General features: G+C 38.8%; 1 protein-coding gene and 1 long non-coding RNA gene across 4 annotated transcripts in view; one reads left to right on the top strand and one right to left on the bottom strand.

Moving 5' to 3' along the window:
- The first annotated feature begins 239 nt into the window (after nucleotides 1–239).
- Nucleotides 240–15,650, top strand: IL1A (interleukin 1 alpha). 2 transcript variants are annotated; one of them, XM_074198363.1, is made up of 7 exons: nucleotides 240–299; nucleotides 1,284–1,338; nucleotides 2,332–2,380; nucleotides 4,966–5,155; nucleotides 8,540–8,704; nucleotides 10,138–10,268; nucleotides 13,160–15,650. In XM_074198363.1, exons 2-7 carry the CDS (start codon nucleotides 1,292–1,294, stop codon nucleotides 13,364–13,366), a joined length of 789 nt encoding a protein of 262 aa, XP_074054464.1. In that variant the 5' UTR covers nucleotides 240–299; nucleotides 1,284–1,291; the 3' UTR covers nucleotides 13,367–15,650. The 2 variants fall into 2 exon arrangements, with proteins under 2 accessions (XP_074054464.1, XP_074054454.1); XM_074198353.1 differs by lacking the exon at nucleotides 240–299 and having other exon boundaries at nucleotides 564–1,338.
- Nucleotides 14,599–16,865, bottom strand: part of LOC141496149 (uncharacterized) — a 29,127-nt gene continuing 26,860 nt past the window's right edge. For both annotated transcript variants that reach the window (XR_012470954.1, XR_012470958.1), the window contains exon 4: nucleotides 14,599–14,840. This is a non-coding gene — a long non-coding RNA (uncharacterized LOC141496149). The remainder of the gene's footprint in view (nucleotides 14,841–16,865) is intronic.

The following is a 16,865-nucleotide window of genomic DNA, read 5'->3' on the forward strand; positions in this document are numbered from 1 at the left end:
ATGTGAGACCCTGAGAAGAGAGGATGACTTGCCCCCAGCCTCAGAGTTTGTAAAAGGTGGGACTGAGACCTGAGCCCCTATCTCTTGAAAATCAAACCCTGGAAGCACTCTTCCTCCCCAGAATGACAAGGTCAATTGGCTTTACTATGCATACCAAAAATATTTCACAATAATTCTGATATTATGTAAGTCATATACAAGCCACACCTCCTAAGGCAATATATCTCTATATATATAAAGGCACTTGGGGAAGCTCAAATCAGTCACAAGCCTCCACCAAGAGACAAGCAGAGCTTCAGGTAGGGTGCCAATCCATTATCTCCTTGAATTACCTCTCTCTATATAAATTTTGGAATTAGCTGCCATCTCTAAAACTGCCCTGATTGAAGCTACAGATTCATCATCTTCCTTCCTGTAGGGTCTTGACATATACTGCCTTATCTCAAGATTAAGGCCAATATGCATGTTGAGATATGTGTGTGGTGTGATGGGAGATGGGCTTGGGGGAGGGGGAGGAATCCTTCAAAAATGATCAGGAACAAATTTTGCTTTTTTTTCTAATTCTGCTTTTTCTCTCAATTTTTTAAAAGAGAAAATAAAAAGGGTCAATCCAGCATTAGTATATGGTAGAATGTAATTTGGGTAAAGGATAGGATGCCTTCATTTTTGGCTCTGTATTCTCATTGCCTGGGGCAGCAAGGTGACATTGTGGATAGACCAGATTTTTTCTGAGTTCAAATCTGGTCTCAAAGACTTCCTAGTTGTGTGACCCTGGGTATGTCATTTCACCCTTTTTGCCTCAGTTTCCTCATCTATAAAATGAGTTGGAGGAGAAAATAACAGACCATTCCAGCTGTCCCAAATAGGGTCACAGAGAGTCAAACAAAACTGAAAATGTCTGAAATATAATAGGAGCTTCTATCCTGCTGGTTGAATTGCTGACCTCTAAATCCATGTTCTTTGATTGTATAAAATTGTGATTTAGGTCCCTTCACATCCTCTTGGATTGGGGACTTGATCCACTGACACTATTGCTTATAGTGATATTGGGTCTAAGTTCAAATTTAACCCGTCTCAGATGAATTTACTAGCTGTGTGATCCTGGGCAAGTCATTTAAATGCAGTTTCCTGAACTGTCAAATGAGGATAATAAAAGCCTATATATCCCAGGGTTGTTTGGGGGATGAAATGATATAATAATTGGAGAGTGCTTAACATAGTACCTGACAAAAGTAGATGATTAATAAAAATGTATTCCTTGTCTCTTGCTTTTCTCATCACAGAAGCTATCATGGCCAGAGTCCCTGACTTGTTTGAGATGCTCCATTCCAACCTCAGGTAAGCAGGTATTTTCTTTGTTTTAATTCCACAAGAGCTGGCTAGTTACAGAGAGAAGATAAAACTGATTCTTCCAATGATTAGAATATTACCAGTGTGGCCACAGGTCATAGGAGATTCCACACAGATTGGTGTTAGATCTGGAATCAGGGAAAATTTGGGTATAAGTCTAGGAAAAAACAAAATCTAGACAAAGTCCAAAGAAATTTCATCAGAAAAAAAAAAAGAATGACATTTTAGAAAGTTGTTTCTAGGCACGCACAAGAATTAGTCTGTGATTTCAGCCTTGGGTTCCTTTGTTGAACTCCAAGAGAGCAGTTATCTGAGAAAGGAAACACAGACCCACCCAATACCAATCAGGACTATGTATTGATTTTGTGTGTGTATGCATATTTAAGTTCATGCTTCTGTGTATGTTTATATTCCCTTTCCTTTCCTCAGTGGGTAGAAGGTCATTAACTGGATTAATGAGAAACTAGAATTATAGAATACTTAAAAGAAATACAGTTTATTCTTTTTTAATAACTCTCAAAGCAACAAACCAAAGTGGCAAAATGTTGAAAGGACATTTTGCTGAGGATAAACTTTCAAATTTGGTTTAATGAATAAAAATGAATAATGTTATTGATGTGCAATATTTAAGAGTAAAAAGTGATTCTAAAATATTTTTAAACTATTTGTTCTCTTCACTAGATGAAACATTTCTGTTTTTAAAATTGCTTTGATTTGTCTAGTAATCTATTTTCCCAGCTCAGATGCTACCCAAGAGATCACTGGACTGAATTAGAGGGATCTGTGTTAATAAGGGCTTTCCATTTGAAAACATAGGCATGTTGAGCTGTAGGTAATTTTCAGAGATGACGTTAGGGTTATTGTGATTAGAATCTGTCGGCGTATGCTATCAGGGAATAATGTGATCATTAAGTATGTTGCCAAGGAGCAGTGATGAACAACAAACATAATAAAGCATTCCTTCTTGCTTTGTTTTTACAGTGAAAATGAGAGATTTATTTCAGACATTGATGAAGTCTCCCTGAGTCAGGTAAGGCAGTGATTGTCAACCTCCTAAGATTTTGGTGCTTTTAGAAATTTGGTTTTCTGTCCTTGCCAGTCAGCTATAACAGGAAGTCAGATGTAGTAAAAGGCAGTTCCCAATCCAAGTTGGGTCAGAGCAGATTACATTTCATTTCCCTTGATTTCCTTTGTAAAAGGTCCCTTTCTCACACAGTACAGTAATAAATCAAGGACCTTTCTGAGTCATAAATACAACTGTTTATCAAAGGATCATAAGATTTTAGAGTTTATTGGGAATGCAGAAGATGAGCCCAATTCCATCATTTGAAAATGAGGAAACTGAGGTTTTAAAAGGTTAACTAACAATATACATTCATACACATATATCTGTATATATTCATAGATATACATACATACATACATACATACATACATAGGTAAAATGAATCTAGGTGATGAAGTAGATGGAGCACTGGACTTGAAATCAGTAAGGCTCATCTTCCTCAGTTCAAATCTGGCTTCAGATACTTATCTGTGTGACCCTAATCAAGCCAATTAACTCTGTTTGCTTCTGTTTCTTCCTCTGTAAAATGAGGTAGAGAAGAAAATGGCAAACTACTCCAGTAATTCTGCCAAGAAAACTCCAAATGGGGTCATAGAGTTGCACACAACTAAAAAATGGCTCAACAATAACAGTGGTGGGAAGAGTGATAACTCTAAGCCAATAACTTCTTTTTGAGACAGCTAAAACAGTTAAAACAACAGTCTTTCTGACTCCTGGCAACCTATCTGCCACCACCACAGTCACCGACTAAGGAAGGGGTTTCCTCAAGATGCCCTCAAGATGATCTTGTTTAAAAAGAAAAAAAAAAGAAACCCTTGAAATTATATTCTTTTGGGAGGGATCACTCTTAGCAGACATTCAGCAAACAGTTTCTTCTTTCTTTACCAAACTCAAGTATCTTTGTATAGTTTGTGTTTCTTCTTCTGAAGTCCTCTTTCAGTGTCTTCCCTAATGACTCCATATAGTTGGCTTCCAATTATCTAGAGGAGCATTTCAATGAAGCACCTCAACAATCATCACTTATACTCTCTTCAACCCTTGCACTCTGGGTTCTACCCCCCAAAACACTCACTACTTTCCTGAAGCAGCTTTGATATCACCAGTGACCTTTGGATTCTTTTTTTAGTTCTCATCCACCCTGAGTTCTCTATAAATTTTTAACATTTTTAGCCACCTTGGATAATTTTGTCTACTTTCTTCTCACTTTAGCTTCAAAGTATCACACATTCCTAGTTCTCCTCTTCCCTCTCTATCCACTCTGTCCCCATCACTTGATTCCTTATCCTCTTTCCAAACCCTTAATATGGGAAGTCCCCAAGAGTCCTCCCTGGACCTCTTCTTTCTCTATTTTCCCATAGCAACATCATTCACCTTCCAAGATTTCAACTTATACCTCCAAACAGATAACTCTCCAATCTTTCATCCTGACCCTTTCCCAACGGGCATTTACAATGATTTGATATAAACTTCCACTTGGACATTGTCCTTCCAAACCTCCAATTCAACACACCCAAAGCCCAGGAACTCCTAAAGTGCATTGAGCAAGAGTAAAATTTCTGGAATCAATGCATAATTTCTCAAGGTGATACTTTGAGACTCAATACTCATTTGTATGAATAAGTTCTATAGACTAGTGCTTAGAGTGCTGGAGAAGATTGAATTTGAGTACTGCCCCATACTAGCTATATTATTAAACCTCTGTCTGCCTCAGTTTCCTCATCAGTAAAATGAGGATAATAACAATACCTGCATTTCGGGATTGCTGCAAGGACCAAATGAGATAAAAATACATAAAATGCTTTGTAAACCGTAAAGTGCTATATGTCAAGTTATCATTTTTTTGTTGGTTGTTTTATCTCTTACTGATCTTTTAAATAATTTCATGGCAAAGTCTTTCAAAAACCCCCAGAAAATACCCCTTACTAAATTCTGGTAAAAAGAAGTTTTAATAGCCATGAGGACAACTTTGAAAAAAGAATAAAGGGAACTCTGGAGAGCTGTGGGCTACTACTCATGACTCAATTCTCAGTGAATCTATGGTGGGATATTAGATTTGAAAAGGTCTAGAGACAGCATGGTTCTTCTAGCTATCAGAAGTTAGTGGATCTCTTTAGTTTAGGAATTTTGAGTTGTGGTGGGATAAGTCAATCAGGTTTCTAAATATAGACAGAAAGATAGATAAGTAGATAAGCAAATAGGAAGGTAGGTAGAGATAAATGCTCAGCATTAATAAAGTAAGCTCCCAGGAATGGGGAGGGACAAACAGACCCAGGTATGAAACAGAATGAGTCAAAGATGTGCCAGCATAGGACTAGCACATAACCCGCTCCAATACAAAAGGAAAGAAGGAAAGAAAAAGAGAGAGAAAGAAAGAGAGAGAGAGAGAGAGAGAGAGAGAGAAAGGAAGGAGAGGAAGGAAGGAAGGAAGGAAGGAAGGAAGGAAGGAAGGAAGGAAGGAAGGAAGGAAGGAAGGAAGGAAGAAAATATCTCAAAGAAAAAAAACTTATTTTCTTGGTATTATCTCAACCATACTCTCTCTTTTCTCACAGGAATCCTTCTACCCTAGCTCCAGTCCACACCACATGGAGAACTGGTCAAGATTTGAAATTTCTAAAAAGTCCCAGCTCACCTTCCATGAGTCTAAGGCAACACAATTTGTCCAAAGGAAAACAGAAAAGAACCATCCCATCGCCAATGATTACCTCTCTAACACTGCCAGCATTCCAGAAGAAGATGAAGGTAAATACCAATGTACTTTCCTCCAATTTTGGATGAATAAAAAGAAAGTATGAATGAAATTAAGTCCAAATTCAATAGATGGGTTGCCAATATACCCTTGGAAAAAGTACCTTCACAGATGAGATCATGGTCATTAATATTTTAAATAACGTTTCCAGCTGAACCTGCTCTGGGGAATAATTAACTCAGTTTAATAGGTTTCTTAAGAATGTGAGCATCTTGTGCCCCTAAAGGACAATACAGCATTCATGGCTTCTACATCATGAGAACCTATATTTGCCCTTCTCTTCTGAGTAGAGTTGGCCTGAATCATGCACAGGTACTTTGCCTAGAAGCCCTGGCCTTCTGAGAATTGTTTCAGTCCCTCCACTTATGTGGTACTGCTCTCTCCTCCTCCAACCTGTCTAACTACTCCCTTTCTGTATCCTTGGCTGAATATTCATCCATGTCCCACTTCCAAATTGTAGGTGTCCCACTAAAGCTCTGATACCATCAGTTCCCTTGGACTGAATAATCAACTCTGTTTAGACAACTCCCAAATCTATATCTCTAGATTTCTCTCTCCTGAGTTGCAGTCCCACCCTACCACTACCTTCTGATCTCTCCACTTGAATATCCAATGGTCATCTCAAACTCAAAATGTTCAAAACAAAACTCATCTTCCCCTCATCCGCAGTCCTTCTCTTCTCCAAACTTCCTATTTTTGCTGAGTGTACCATCATCCGTCTAATCAGCTAGGTTCACACCTCTAAGTTATCTTTTATATTTCATTCTCCTTCATTTAACCGTATATCCAATTAATTGTCAATTTGAGTTACTTCTGCTTCTGAGATATCTCTCACTCCATGCCCTTCACTACACTCAATTAGTCAACATTCTAGCGCAGATTTTCAACTCCTTATCCCCAGACCATTAGGAGTCTCCTAACAAGATTCCTGGTTTCCAATATCTCCATTTTTCAATCCGTCCTCTATACAATTGCCAAAATAATCTCCCACAAGCATAAAAACTTTTAACAAGTCACTCCGATTTTCACACAGTTTCAGCTGCTCCCTATTATTTCAGGTTATAAACCAGCTCCTTAGCCATTAAAGTTCTAGCCTAAATTTTGGGCCTTAATTTACAATGTTCTGCTCTTAAGTACTTTACATTCCAGCCAGATAGGCCTTCCCGCTATTTCCTAAATTCATTCTTCTATCTCCCACTTCCAAACCTTTGTCTTCAATTCTTAGAATGCACACCCTCCTTGTGTCTTCCTGAGATTTCTTTCCTTCCTGAGGCTCAGACCATCCTCAGCTGTCACCTATTCAAGGAATGCGATACATCCTTATAGTTACTGCTCATGTGCCCTTTCTGATGGGGAAACCTTTCCTGATTCCTCTAATTTTTAATCAAATTATCTTCTATTTGTTTGTATCTCCCTAGTAAAAACTAAGCAGGGAAGGAGTTTTTTTCATGTTTGACTTTGTATCCCCATGATTTAGAAAAGCCACAGAGGCAGCTAGGTGGTGCAGTGGATAGAGCCCTGGCCCTGGAGTCAGGAGTACCTGAGTTCAAATCCAACCTCAGACACTTAATAATTACCTAGCTGTGTGGCCTTGGGTAAGCCATTTAACCCCATTACCTTGCAAAAACTAAAAAAAAAAAATCCTCATACAAGAATATGAATATTCATTAATAAACATTTATTGAACTGAATTGTAAAAAAAAAAATTACTTTCACCTTGTCCGAGGCTACTTCATAAAAGGAGGCAATAATTCCCTGGTGGCTAGTGTGCTATATTCCACTTAAAGCAGCATGTCCTTGAAAATGTTCATATTCTTAAGACACTAATTGGAATAATTAATAATTCTCCAGAGCAGATTCATTGGGAAATACTAGTTCAACATTGCTGATGACTTTGTGAACTTCGGGTGGCAAATCATCTACACCATATTTTGTCTGACTTTGGCCAAGTCAGCTGAGATGCCCCATTTGGGGGCTCTCCTCTACATGATGGGAGTTTTCTTCTAAATCTCTTAACATTGCACAGATGACTATCAACTATCCTTCATTCTCAGAACCCGATGGACCCACTCTTGTTTTCTTTCATACATCAAGTAAACATCATGGTATCATAGCTTTAGGATTGGGAGGTAACCCCAGAGACCACTAGCTTGTCATTTTATGGATAGAGAAACTCAGATCCAGAGAAGGAAAATGACTCTCATCACCACACAGGTGGTAATAATGAGCAGATTTAGATTCTACCCAATTCTACCTCTTCTGATTTCAAATACAGTATTCTCCCCAAAGGACTGTCTTACTGTTTCTCCAGTCCATTGTGATATATTACGGTTGACATTTATCCATAAAAGTTTCTTTTTTTTCAGTGACTCACAATTTGAGTTTTCAGATGGGGAATTTCATGATTTGTAATCATAGAACATCATTAGAAGAATGCTTATTTTTTTTCTTTAAATGGGTCTTTCACACACACACAGACACACACACACACACACACAGACACACACACACACACACACACACACACAGACACACACACACACACACACAAAGAAGGGTCAATAAAAGCACTGTTCAGTTTCCCGAAGGAAACCCAATCTCTTCTACCCTTTATCTTCCATTCTGGTTCCATTTCATTGTACATTCTCAACATCTGTTCAAGGTATATGGATAAGTTTAATCAGTTGTCCGTCTAATTGTAAATCAGCCTGGATGATAGGCATTATCCATCTGCAATTTTTCCTGACATAGTACCAGTGTTTTTGATTTTTAGATGTTTTCTTGATATTAGCCATCAGAGAGTCATTGAATTACATTATTATTACGATTTTCAATAATTATAGTTCCATTTTTTTAATAGAAAAGAAAAGATGGGTTGTTAGCCATGAGCATCATTCCCTTTTTTTTTTTTATCAAGACCAGGTCCCAGAGCACCATGGAAAGACAGCATAATAGAGAAACTACTATTGGACTGTATGACCTTGGACATGTCACTTAACTTTGAGCAAGATATTTTTGCAAGTCCCTAATCAACTCAGAATAAAGTGACTTTCACAAAAGGTCTCATACTGAAGAGATCTGGTAATAAAACCAGGCCAATAATACAAAATCATTGGAAAGGTAGAATTCAGAAGAACCAAAAATTCTTGCTGTGGCTATGTCACTGTCAAACAAGTCAAGATGTACTTATTAAGTGCCTACTGTTTGCTTAGCACTAAATTAAAGACTGTCCAGTTGTATGCCTTTGGGAAAGTCACACTGTTTGTAAAATGAGGAGACTGGATTAAATGGTTTCTAGGATCCTTCCCAGTTCTAAAATACTTGGAATCAATGAGGCTTACTTGGGGCAAAGTACTGATGATATTTGTGTTTTCCAGATCTAATCCAATGCATGACAGCCACCGTCACCTTTCAAAATAGGATGGAGTACATGTTTAATTCCTTCCTGACCAACCAAAAACTGACTGACCAAAATGCTCGAGGCTTAAAACGAAGTGAAAACCACCTTAAAGCTCTCCATATACAAGGCCCAAACTCTGAAGGTAAATTATATACCCTACTTGCTTCTTTTCTTCTGGTTTGTCTTCTCTTTTCAAAGGAGAAAACTTTCTGGGAACCTTGGCTTTGCCCACTGCCCATTTTCAATGACAAAAGATATCATGTTGCTGTCCTGCAAAATCCCAGGCAACAACATCTCGTGACAGGGAAGTGATAGACCAGTATGCAAAATCAGGTTAAATATTTTTGGATATGGTCAATGTAAGAACAGGTTCAGCTGGACTGTGCTTTTTTGTTACAACAGATTTGTATTTCCCTTTGGGGGTGGAGAGCCAATAGAAAGGAAACGATATGAATGAATGATTAGCTAAAAAAAAGCCAGGTAATCATAGAAACCCCCATCTGACTGGAGACTTGTAAGGACTCCACACTCCCAAAGTGGATGTATCTTGGCTGGGTTGTCCATCTAACAGAAAATGGCATAGACATCTCAAGGTAAAGGAAGAGCTTTGGAATAAACAGCAACATCATCTCTTACTTTTCCTAAGGGATATATGTTCAATATGTACAATAGAGAGGTGAGTTGGTAGTACAGAGGGGTTAGAGCACCAGACCTAGAGTCAGGAATATCTGAGTTCAAAGCCAGCTTCAGATACTTGTTAGCTATGTGACAAAGGGGAAGTCATTTAACCTCTATTTGCCTCAGTTTGTCCTCTGTAAAAAAAAAAAAAAAATAGAGTCATAGTGGAGGAGGAAATGGCAAACCACTCCAGTATCTTTGACAAGAAAATTGCAAATGGGGTTTTGAAGAGTCAGATACCATTGAAATGACTTGCCAGTAAGGAGCGAGGTACCTTGGGGATGAAGAAAACTAATCCCCTTCTCTCTGGGAATTTATAATTTACTCAGGAAGACAGCTCTACTTAGATTCTATAGCTCAGCTAAGCAGCTCTGTGGATCAGTCGAGGACTGACATGGAATAAAGACCACCAAATGTCAAGTCTGGTCTTTAAGCTAACCAGGGAAAGTTGCATAACCTCTTTCTACCTCAGTTTCTTCAACTACAAAGATGGGGGTAATAGTAGCATCTACTTTAAGCAGTTAATGTGAGGATCAAATGAAATAACATGCAAAGTGCTTTGCCAACCTTGAAGCTCTAAGAAATGCTAGCTATGATTTTGTTCAGTCATTTTTCAGTAATTGTGATTCCACCTGAGGTCTTGTTGGCAAAAATACTGGAGTCATTTGCCATTTCTTTCTCTTGTTCATTTTACACATGAGGACCTGGGACAAACAGGATTAAATGACTTTCCCAGAGTCACACAGCTAGGAAGGGTCTGTATTTGAACTCAGGTCTTCTAATTCCAACCTTGAAATTATTATGGCACCACCAAGGGGTCTATCCAACTTTTTATTGGATCTGTTTGTTTTTTTAAGGAGATTTCAATTTGTTTTTCTTGTCCTTATTTTTCCCCAGAGGTGTTCGACATAGGCAAGTACATAACCTTATCTTCTGCGCCAAATAATAGGATGGCTGTGACTTTAAAGATCTCAAACACAGACCTGTATGTGACCGCAAAGGAGGAAAATCAACCTGTACAGCTAGAGGTGAGCAATCTTTAGTCTGTCCTTGAGATATTGCATTCCTGTCATTATTCTTAAAAGGACTGAGGATAAGCTAGATGGTGCAGGGGATAGAACTCCTGATCGTGGAGACAAGAGGACCTGAGTTCAAATTTGACCTTAGGCACTTGATACTAACTTTGTGACCTTGGACAAGTCACTGAACCCTGATTGCCTTGCATCCAGGGTCATCTCCAGTCATCCTGATCCATATCTGGTCATTGGACTCTGGAGGAAAAACAGAAAGCCCACCCCCTCCCCCACTCAAATCCAATTCATGAGCTTGTCATGGCAACACCTTCCTGATGTCATGGAATTCTTCAAGGATGAAGGATGAACATCATCAAACAAAAAACCATCCCCAGTTCCTTTAATCAAACCTCATATTCCATGGGCTCAAGTTATTTTTTCTACCCTGTCTTACTTTCCAAATAGCCAGTGTCCTTGTTAAATCTGGGAGCCCAGAGCCAGTCCCAATATGGTCTGGCTGTTGTAGCTTCAGGGATAGTGGCTCCTCCTATTTCTGGAAGATTTTTCTTTTCTAAATTTTTTGGGGGCAAGGCAGTGGGGTCAAGTGACTTGCCCAAGGTCACACAGCTAGGCAATCACTAAGTGTCTAAGGCTGGATTTGAAATCAGATCCTCCTGACTCCGGGGCTGGGGCTCTAACCACTGCACAACCTAGCCACACCCTTCTAAATTTTTTGTGGTTTCCTCATCACACAATAGCTTTGTCTTAAAGCTAAAGTCGACTAAAGCTCTCAGATCTTTGTCAACCTGTTTTCTGTTTCTCCCATCTTCTGCTTGAGAGAGTCAAACTTCATCTTACTGAGTTCCACATCCATCCATCTCCTAACATGGAACCAATAAAGAGATGGTTGGTGAATATCTAGAGAAGGGAGCAGTCAATAGGAAGAACCTGAAGGGCTCCAGCAGGAGGACACCTTGCCAGACCTTCCTTTCCCTAAAATAGTAGATGAGCAGAATTTTGCCATTAGGGCCTAACTAGAGTTTAGCAAAGCTTCTGGCAAATAATTTAGTCCAATGTCAGTTGGGGATGGCCTGCATATGGCAGGGCCTAATACCCAGTCTACCAGAGGTTTTCTATATTAAAGAAAAATTCACTCAAAGCACTTAGCTTTGGCTTCAATTCAGCTTTATGGTGACTGAGTTAGAGCCCTATTACTGAATGGGAAGAACTTACCTAAAGGAGAATGACTTAACATATACTTCCCAGCATCCCTAGAAGTTGTGTAAACCATTAGCCTAGAAGCTGACCTGCTGTACATAGGGAGCTAAGGACTCTACTAACAATATTACTGTCATATATTCAGTCATTTCTCAGTCAGATCTGGCTCTTCATGACTTTACTTGAAGTTTTCTTTGCAAAGATACTAGAGAAGTTGTCCATTATTTTTTCCCCGTTTATTTACAGTGACTTGTCCAGGGTCACACAGCTACTAAGTGTCTGAAGCAAGATTTGAACTCATAAAAATGAGTGTTCCTAATTCTACCATCTAGCATCCCCTACCCTCAAATAACCTCACCCCGATTTAGGGGAAGATTTGTAGTTGCCTGAAATAATGGGAGATAACGTTATTTAAAATGACTAAGCTGTCCAGACTATAAACTCCATGAGGGAGTTTGCACAGTGCACACTGAAGCCTCTCAATAAATAGCTGATAAATGAATAAAGTTATGCTCCCCAGGTAAGGTTGAAGACCCCAAATTCATAACTGAACCCCCAAACTCAATCCTACTTCCTTTTTTCTACCCTATAGTCCTGATCTCCAAAAGTATTAAAAGTGGTTACACCATTCCAGTCAAGTCAGAGAACTTTTATTAAGAACTTTCAAGTTGATAGAAATTATGCTAAGTGCTAGGGATACAAAGGAAGGTCAAAATTAATCCTGTCCTCAAGGAGCTTACATTTTATCAGAGGAGATAACATGCAAAAAAAAAATATACAAGCAGATAAATGCAGGGTCAGTTGGATAGAATCTTCAAAGGAAGGCCTTAGGATTTAGGAAGGACAAAATAGGTCTCTTGCAGAAGATGAGCCGAGCACTGAAGGGAGCCAGGGAAGTCTTGATGCAGAAATAAAGAGGGAGAGCAGTCCAGGATCTCATCCTTCGATTCCTACAGGTAAAAGATGACCCTGAACAGAAAGAGACAACCTCAGTAGCTGAGGGCTAGGCCTCTTTCCTACTTATTTTTTTTTTAGGTTTTTTAGGTTTTTAGGGTTTTTTTAGGTTTTTTGTTTCTTTGTTTGGCTTGCCGAAGGCCACACAGTTAAGTAATTATTAAGTGTCTGAGGCCGCATTTGAACTCAGGTACTCCTGACTCCAGGGCCGGTGCTCTATCCACTGCGACACCTAGCTGCCCCTCCTACTTATTTTTACCCAATATATTTAAGGATTAAGATCTTTAGAGGTATTCTAGCCACAAGTTCCAAAATTGGTCACAAAGCACTAAGCACTATCTCCTGCCCACCACCAGACCCCTGATGGCCACTTTCATCATTCTCTGTTTTACTGGGGAACATGATGAGGGACAGCTATCACTGCCATCCAATCAAATCCATTATTAAGAATCAATCGGGGGTGGCTAGGTGGCGCAGTGGATAAAGCACCGGCCCTGGAGTCAGGAGTACCTGAGTTCAAATCCGACCTCAGACACTTAATAATTACCTAGCTGTGTGGCCTTGGGCAAGCCACTTAACCCCATTGCGTTACAAAAAAAAAAAAAAAAAAGAATCAATTGGCCTTTATTAAGGAAGAGAGGAGAGCACTGTGTCTGGTAGACCAGTTATCAGGGGGCAAATTTGGTTTTTCTCTAAATTTACTTAACAATCCTGGTCTACTCTCTTTCCTGCAGAAAATTCCACAGACACCTGCCAAGATTGACCCTTCCCAAAGTCCCATCCTCTTCTACTGGACAAAGAGTCAGAACTACAGTACCTTTTCCTCCGTTGCCCATCCAGAACTGTTTCTGGCCACTCATTCCAAGGATGATCAGCTGGTGTTCATGGCCACAGGAGACCCTGCTCTCATTAACTTCCTAGTGACAGATGCTGACTCATAAAAGCATAGTGTTTTTGAAGAAGAAAGGCCCTCCATAGCTCTCTTGTCAGAGGATATTGTCTTTAGATCTTGGAAGAAACCCCAAAGGCCTTCTTATTCAATTTCCTGTTTTGTAAGTGAGGGCATGGCTTGCCCAAAGTCATTCAGAGAGTGTCAAAGGCAGGATGTGCACTCACACCTTACGTACAGTGCCAAGTCTATCTGTACAATGATGGTATGTACTATGTACAAGATGAAACCAAATCCTTTACTCTTGGTTATGTGCTGTGCATATGGCTTTGAGGTGTCTTTGTAATTCTAAATGAATGCCTGTGATGGAGTTACAAGAGTCCAGTGGACTCAAGATTAGCTCACAATTATGATTTACGATTTGGAGAATACCCTATACTTTTTAAAGGTCTAGTCAGTTTAATTAACATTCTTCATTACAGTTTTATGAGGCAGATCACTACTGCTCATAGCCATCTGAAAGCAGTATCCTCAGAGATGTGGATATTATTCTAATTATATTGGGAAGGGGCTTAAGTGAGTAATGAGAGAAATTGAGAAATAGAAATCAGCATCAGAACCCACAAACCCAGAATCTTTTTACCAGTTGCTGGGAAAACATCCTGCTTATCTTCTCATCTTTGCTAAGATTTCAGATAGGTAATACACCTCAGTGAGCCATCTTTAAGATGGCAGATATTCCCTCTCGATGGGAACTGGTAACAATATGATTATTTTGATTAAAAAAATCCTTTGAAATCACAAAATTTAGAAAAGAGACTCTTAGAAACTAACTAGTCTAATTTGTATGTGAAAGAATTCTAACTATAACATGCTATACTCAACAAGTGTTTAACTAACCTCTGCTTGGAGATCTCCAAGAAAGGGAAAGCCATTTTACTATGGGTTAGCTTTAATTATTAGGAAGTTTGTGTTAGTTTTTTTTCCCCCTGAAGTCAAACTGTAATTTCAACTACCACTCCATTGTTCCTGGTTCATCTCTCTGGGATCAAAGGGGAAAAAAATCTAATCCTACCCCTCATGGAACAGCCCATCAAATACTTGAGCAGAACTCTTATGTTCCCCTTTAAGCCTTCTGTTCCTCAGACTCAACATCCCCATTTCCTTCAACATCTTGATAAATCATGGACTCAAGGGCCATCACTATCCTGATTGCCCTCTTCTGAAAACACTTTATCAGCATCCTTCATATACTGTGGAGACCAAAACTGAACACAGTACTCCAGATGGGGAAGGAGAAGTGCCATATGAATACAAAATATTTAAAATAATGCAAATTATTCAAACATCTATGTATTGCCCCATTGCAATGCCTGGACATTTGCACATGGAAAGAGCAGAATAACAAAATGACCATCACCTACCCAGTTCTGGGGTACCAAAAATCCAAGGCAGCTAAGTACAAGCAGGAATCAAGGACTCCCCCAGGCTGTGATCATTGTCTCCTTTCTGAAAAGAGATTTTGTCTAAAAAAAAAAAAAAAATTAGATCAAGAATCTTCAAGTTGGAAAGGATCTCAGAGGACAGACTAATCCATCCCTTTTCCAAAGGATCAATCCCATCTGCAGCATTTCCACAAGTAATCCAACTTCTATTTGATGCTCTCTGCTGCTGTGGGATTCTCCCTGCTGCTGCCTGTCTTTCCTTATGCCTCAGATGAAAACTGCCTTCCTGAATATTGGGATTGACAGATCTCACTTAAAGCTTCCTAAGAAATGTCAAAAATGGCTAGTGGGCTCATGCAACTTTTGGGAATCTATGGGAGAAATCAAATGAATGGTGAAGGTGGTAGTGATAACTTACATTTATTCAGCACTTTGACATTACAAAGTGACCCCCTTACAATAACCCTAAGAAAGCACAAATATCCCCCATTATCCTTCTCATGCCCCCTTTATGGAGCCCTCTTTTCTTTGAAGATGCAGCTCAGGCACCATCTTCTGCCAAGAGTCCCAACACTCTGAGCTACAAGTACCCTTCCTCCCAAACTAACTTATAATTACTTACTTTGAATGTATTTATGTTATTCACTGGATATTTATTCTTTATTTACTTTTATAAATGCCCATGTTTTCTCTCCCATTATAATGTAAGCTCCTTGGGAGTAGGAATTATTTCAGAGACACATAATGGGTGCTTAATATTTATTAATGTATGTAGATATACACATACATATATTTATTTTTATTTATTAACATATTTAAATTAACATATTTATTGTTATTACAACTATTAAAAAATTCAATAGATTTAAGTAAATTTTGATTTATTTTCAAACATGCCTCAATAAACTGATGTGAAATTGACAGTCCTTGCATTTGGGGATTTTTATTGGTTTTCCTTTGAATGAGGAATGTAGATTATAGACTGAACTAGTCCAAATGCTCTTGGACCACTTGGACACTTCTGGATGAATCGTTCATTTCCAGCTGACCATTCTATTATGAGAACAGGACCGGCTTCCTTGAAGTTGTTCTTCAGAGCAGCCAGGCATATTTTATTCAAGCCCCTAATGGGCAACCTCTAAGTATTCATATGAAAATGAAATTAATAGAGCTTTCTGATCTTTTACTATTATCCACAATCAAAGCAAAGCAGTTAAACTTTCTCGTGTGTGGATTATAGGACCGTGTGGTTTAACTATATTAATGGGACTTATCTGTGGTGCTGTTAATTACATTTCACTGAATAATGAGCACAAATGATTGTTTAATTTTGCGATTAAAAAAAATTTACAAGTAGAATGGTAATATCCTCCCATATTTATTTAGAGATGACCTCCATGAGTTTGGTCTTAATAAAGAATTAAATTAAATATGCTGTTAACCTCCAGAATCTGATCTCAAGAAAGAACAAATAGAATGATGTTAACATACAGGTTTATTGAATTTCTCTAAGTTTGCTGATTACCCAGGTATGTGTGAAGACCCAGCTAGAAAACTGAACTCCAAAATAGAGTCTTAGAAAGGGATTTTTACGCAAATCCAGTATCAGAAGGTAAGATCTGAAAAAAAAAATTGCTTCTGGCTTTTCCAACAAGAAAGTGGTTCTTAATTCAGGATGGAGTTCGGTATGATATCAGGCATTAGGCATTAGGCATTAGGCCTATCAGGCATTAGGTCAGGAGGAATGTCATTTAGGAGTGCCCCCCCAGCTTTTGTGCCTTTTGAGTTATACTGAAGATTCCACAAAGCGTGTGAATCTTCCCCCTTCAGGATATGGGCACCATCCAGTGACTGTTGATACAATGGAAAGATTCAGATTTGTTATTGGAGAGAGATAAAAAGAGACAAAATCTATATTTGATTTTAGGTGACATCAACAGTAGTATGTTTAAGAAACTACAATTGACCAAGTTCTTTCCTCACAACTACAACATGATAGTAGCAGTACTATTTTTGGTAGAGGAGTGCTCTTTCCAACAATGCAGGTAGTATCCATCCAATTATTTTGATCCAGTGTATCCATCTTTTCCCCAAAGTCTTCCACAG

Source organism: Macrotis lagotis, chromosome 1 (assembly GCF_037893015.1).
Source record: "Macrotis lagotis isolate mMagLag1 chromosome 1, bilby.v1.9.chrom.fasta, whole genome shotgun sequence".
Taxonomy (NCBI): domain Eukaryota; kingdom Metazoa; phylum Chordata; class Mammalia; order Peramelemorphia; family Peramelidae; genus Macrotis; species Macrotis lagotis.

Bases quoted from the DNA above. Each gene is read 5' to 3' on its own strand.
- IL1A (XM_074198353.1), top strand. From the start codon at position 1,250: ATGTATTCCTTGTCTCTTGCTTTTCTCATCACAGAAGCTATCATGGCC. The intron at 1,339-2,331 runs GTAAGCAGGTAT...TTGTTTTTACAG, and splicing joins ATGCTCCATTCCAACCTCAG to TGAAAATGAGAGATTTATTT. The intron at 8,705-10,137 runs GTAAATTATATA...ATTTTTCCCCAG, and splicing joins ACAAGGCCCAAACTCTGAAG to AGGTGTTCGACATAGGCAAG.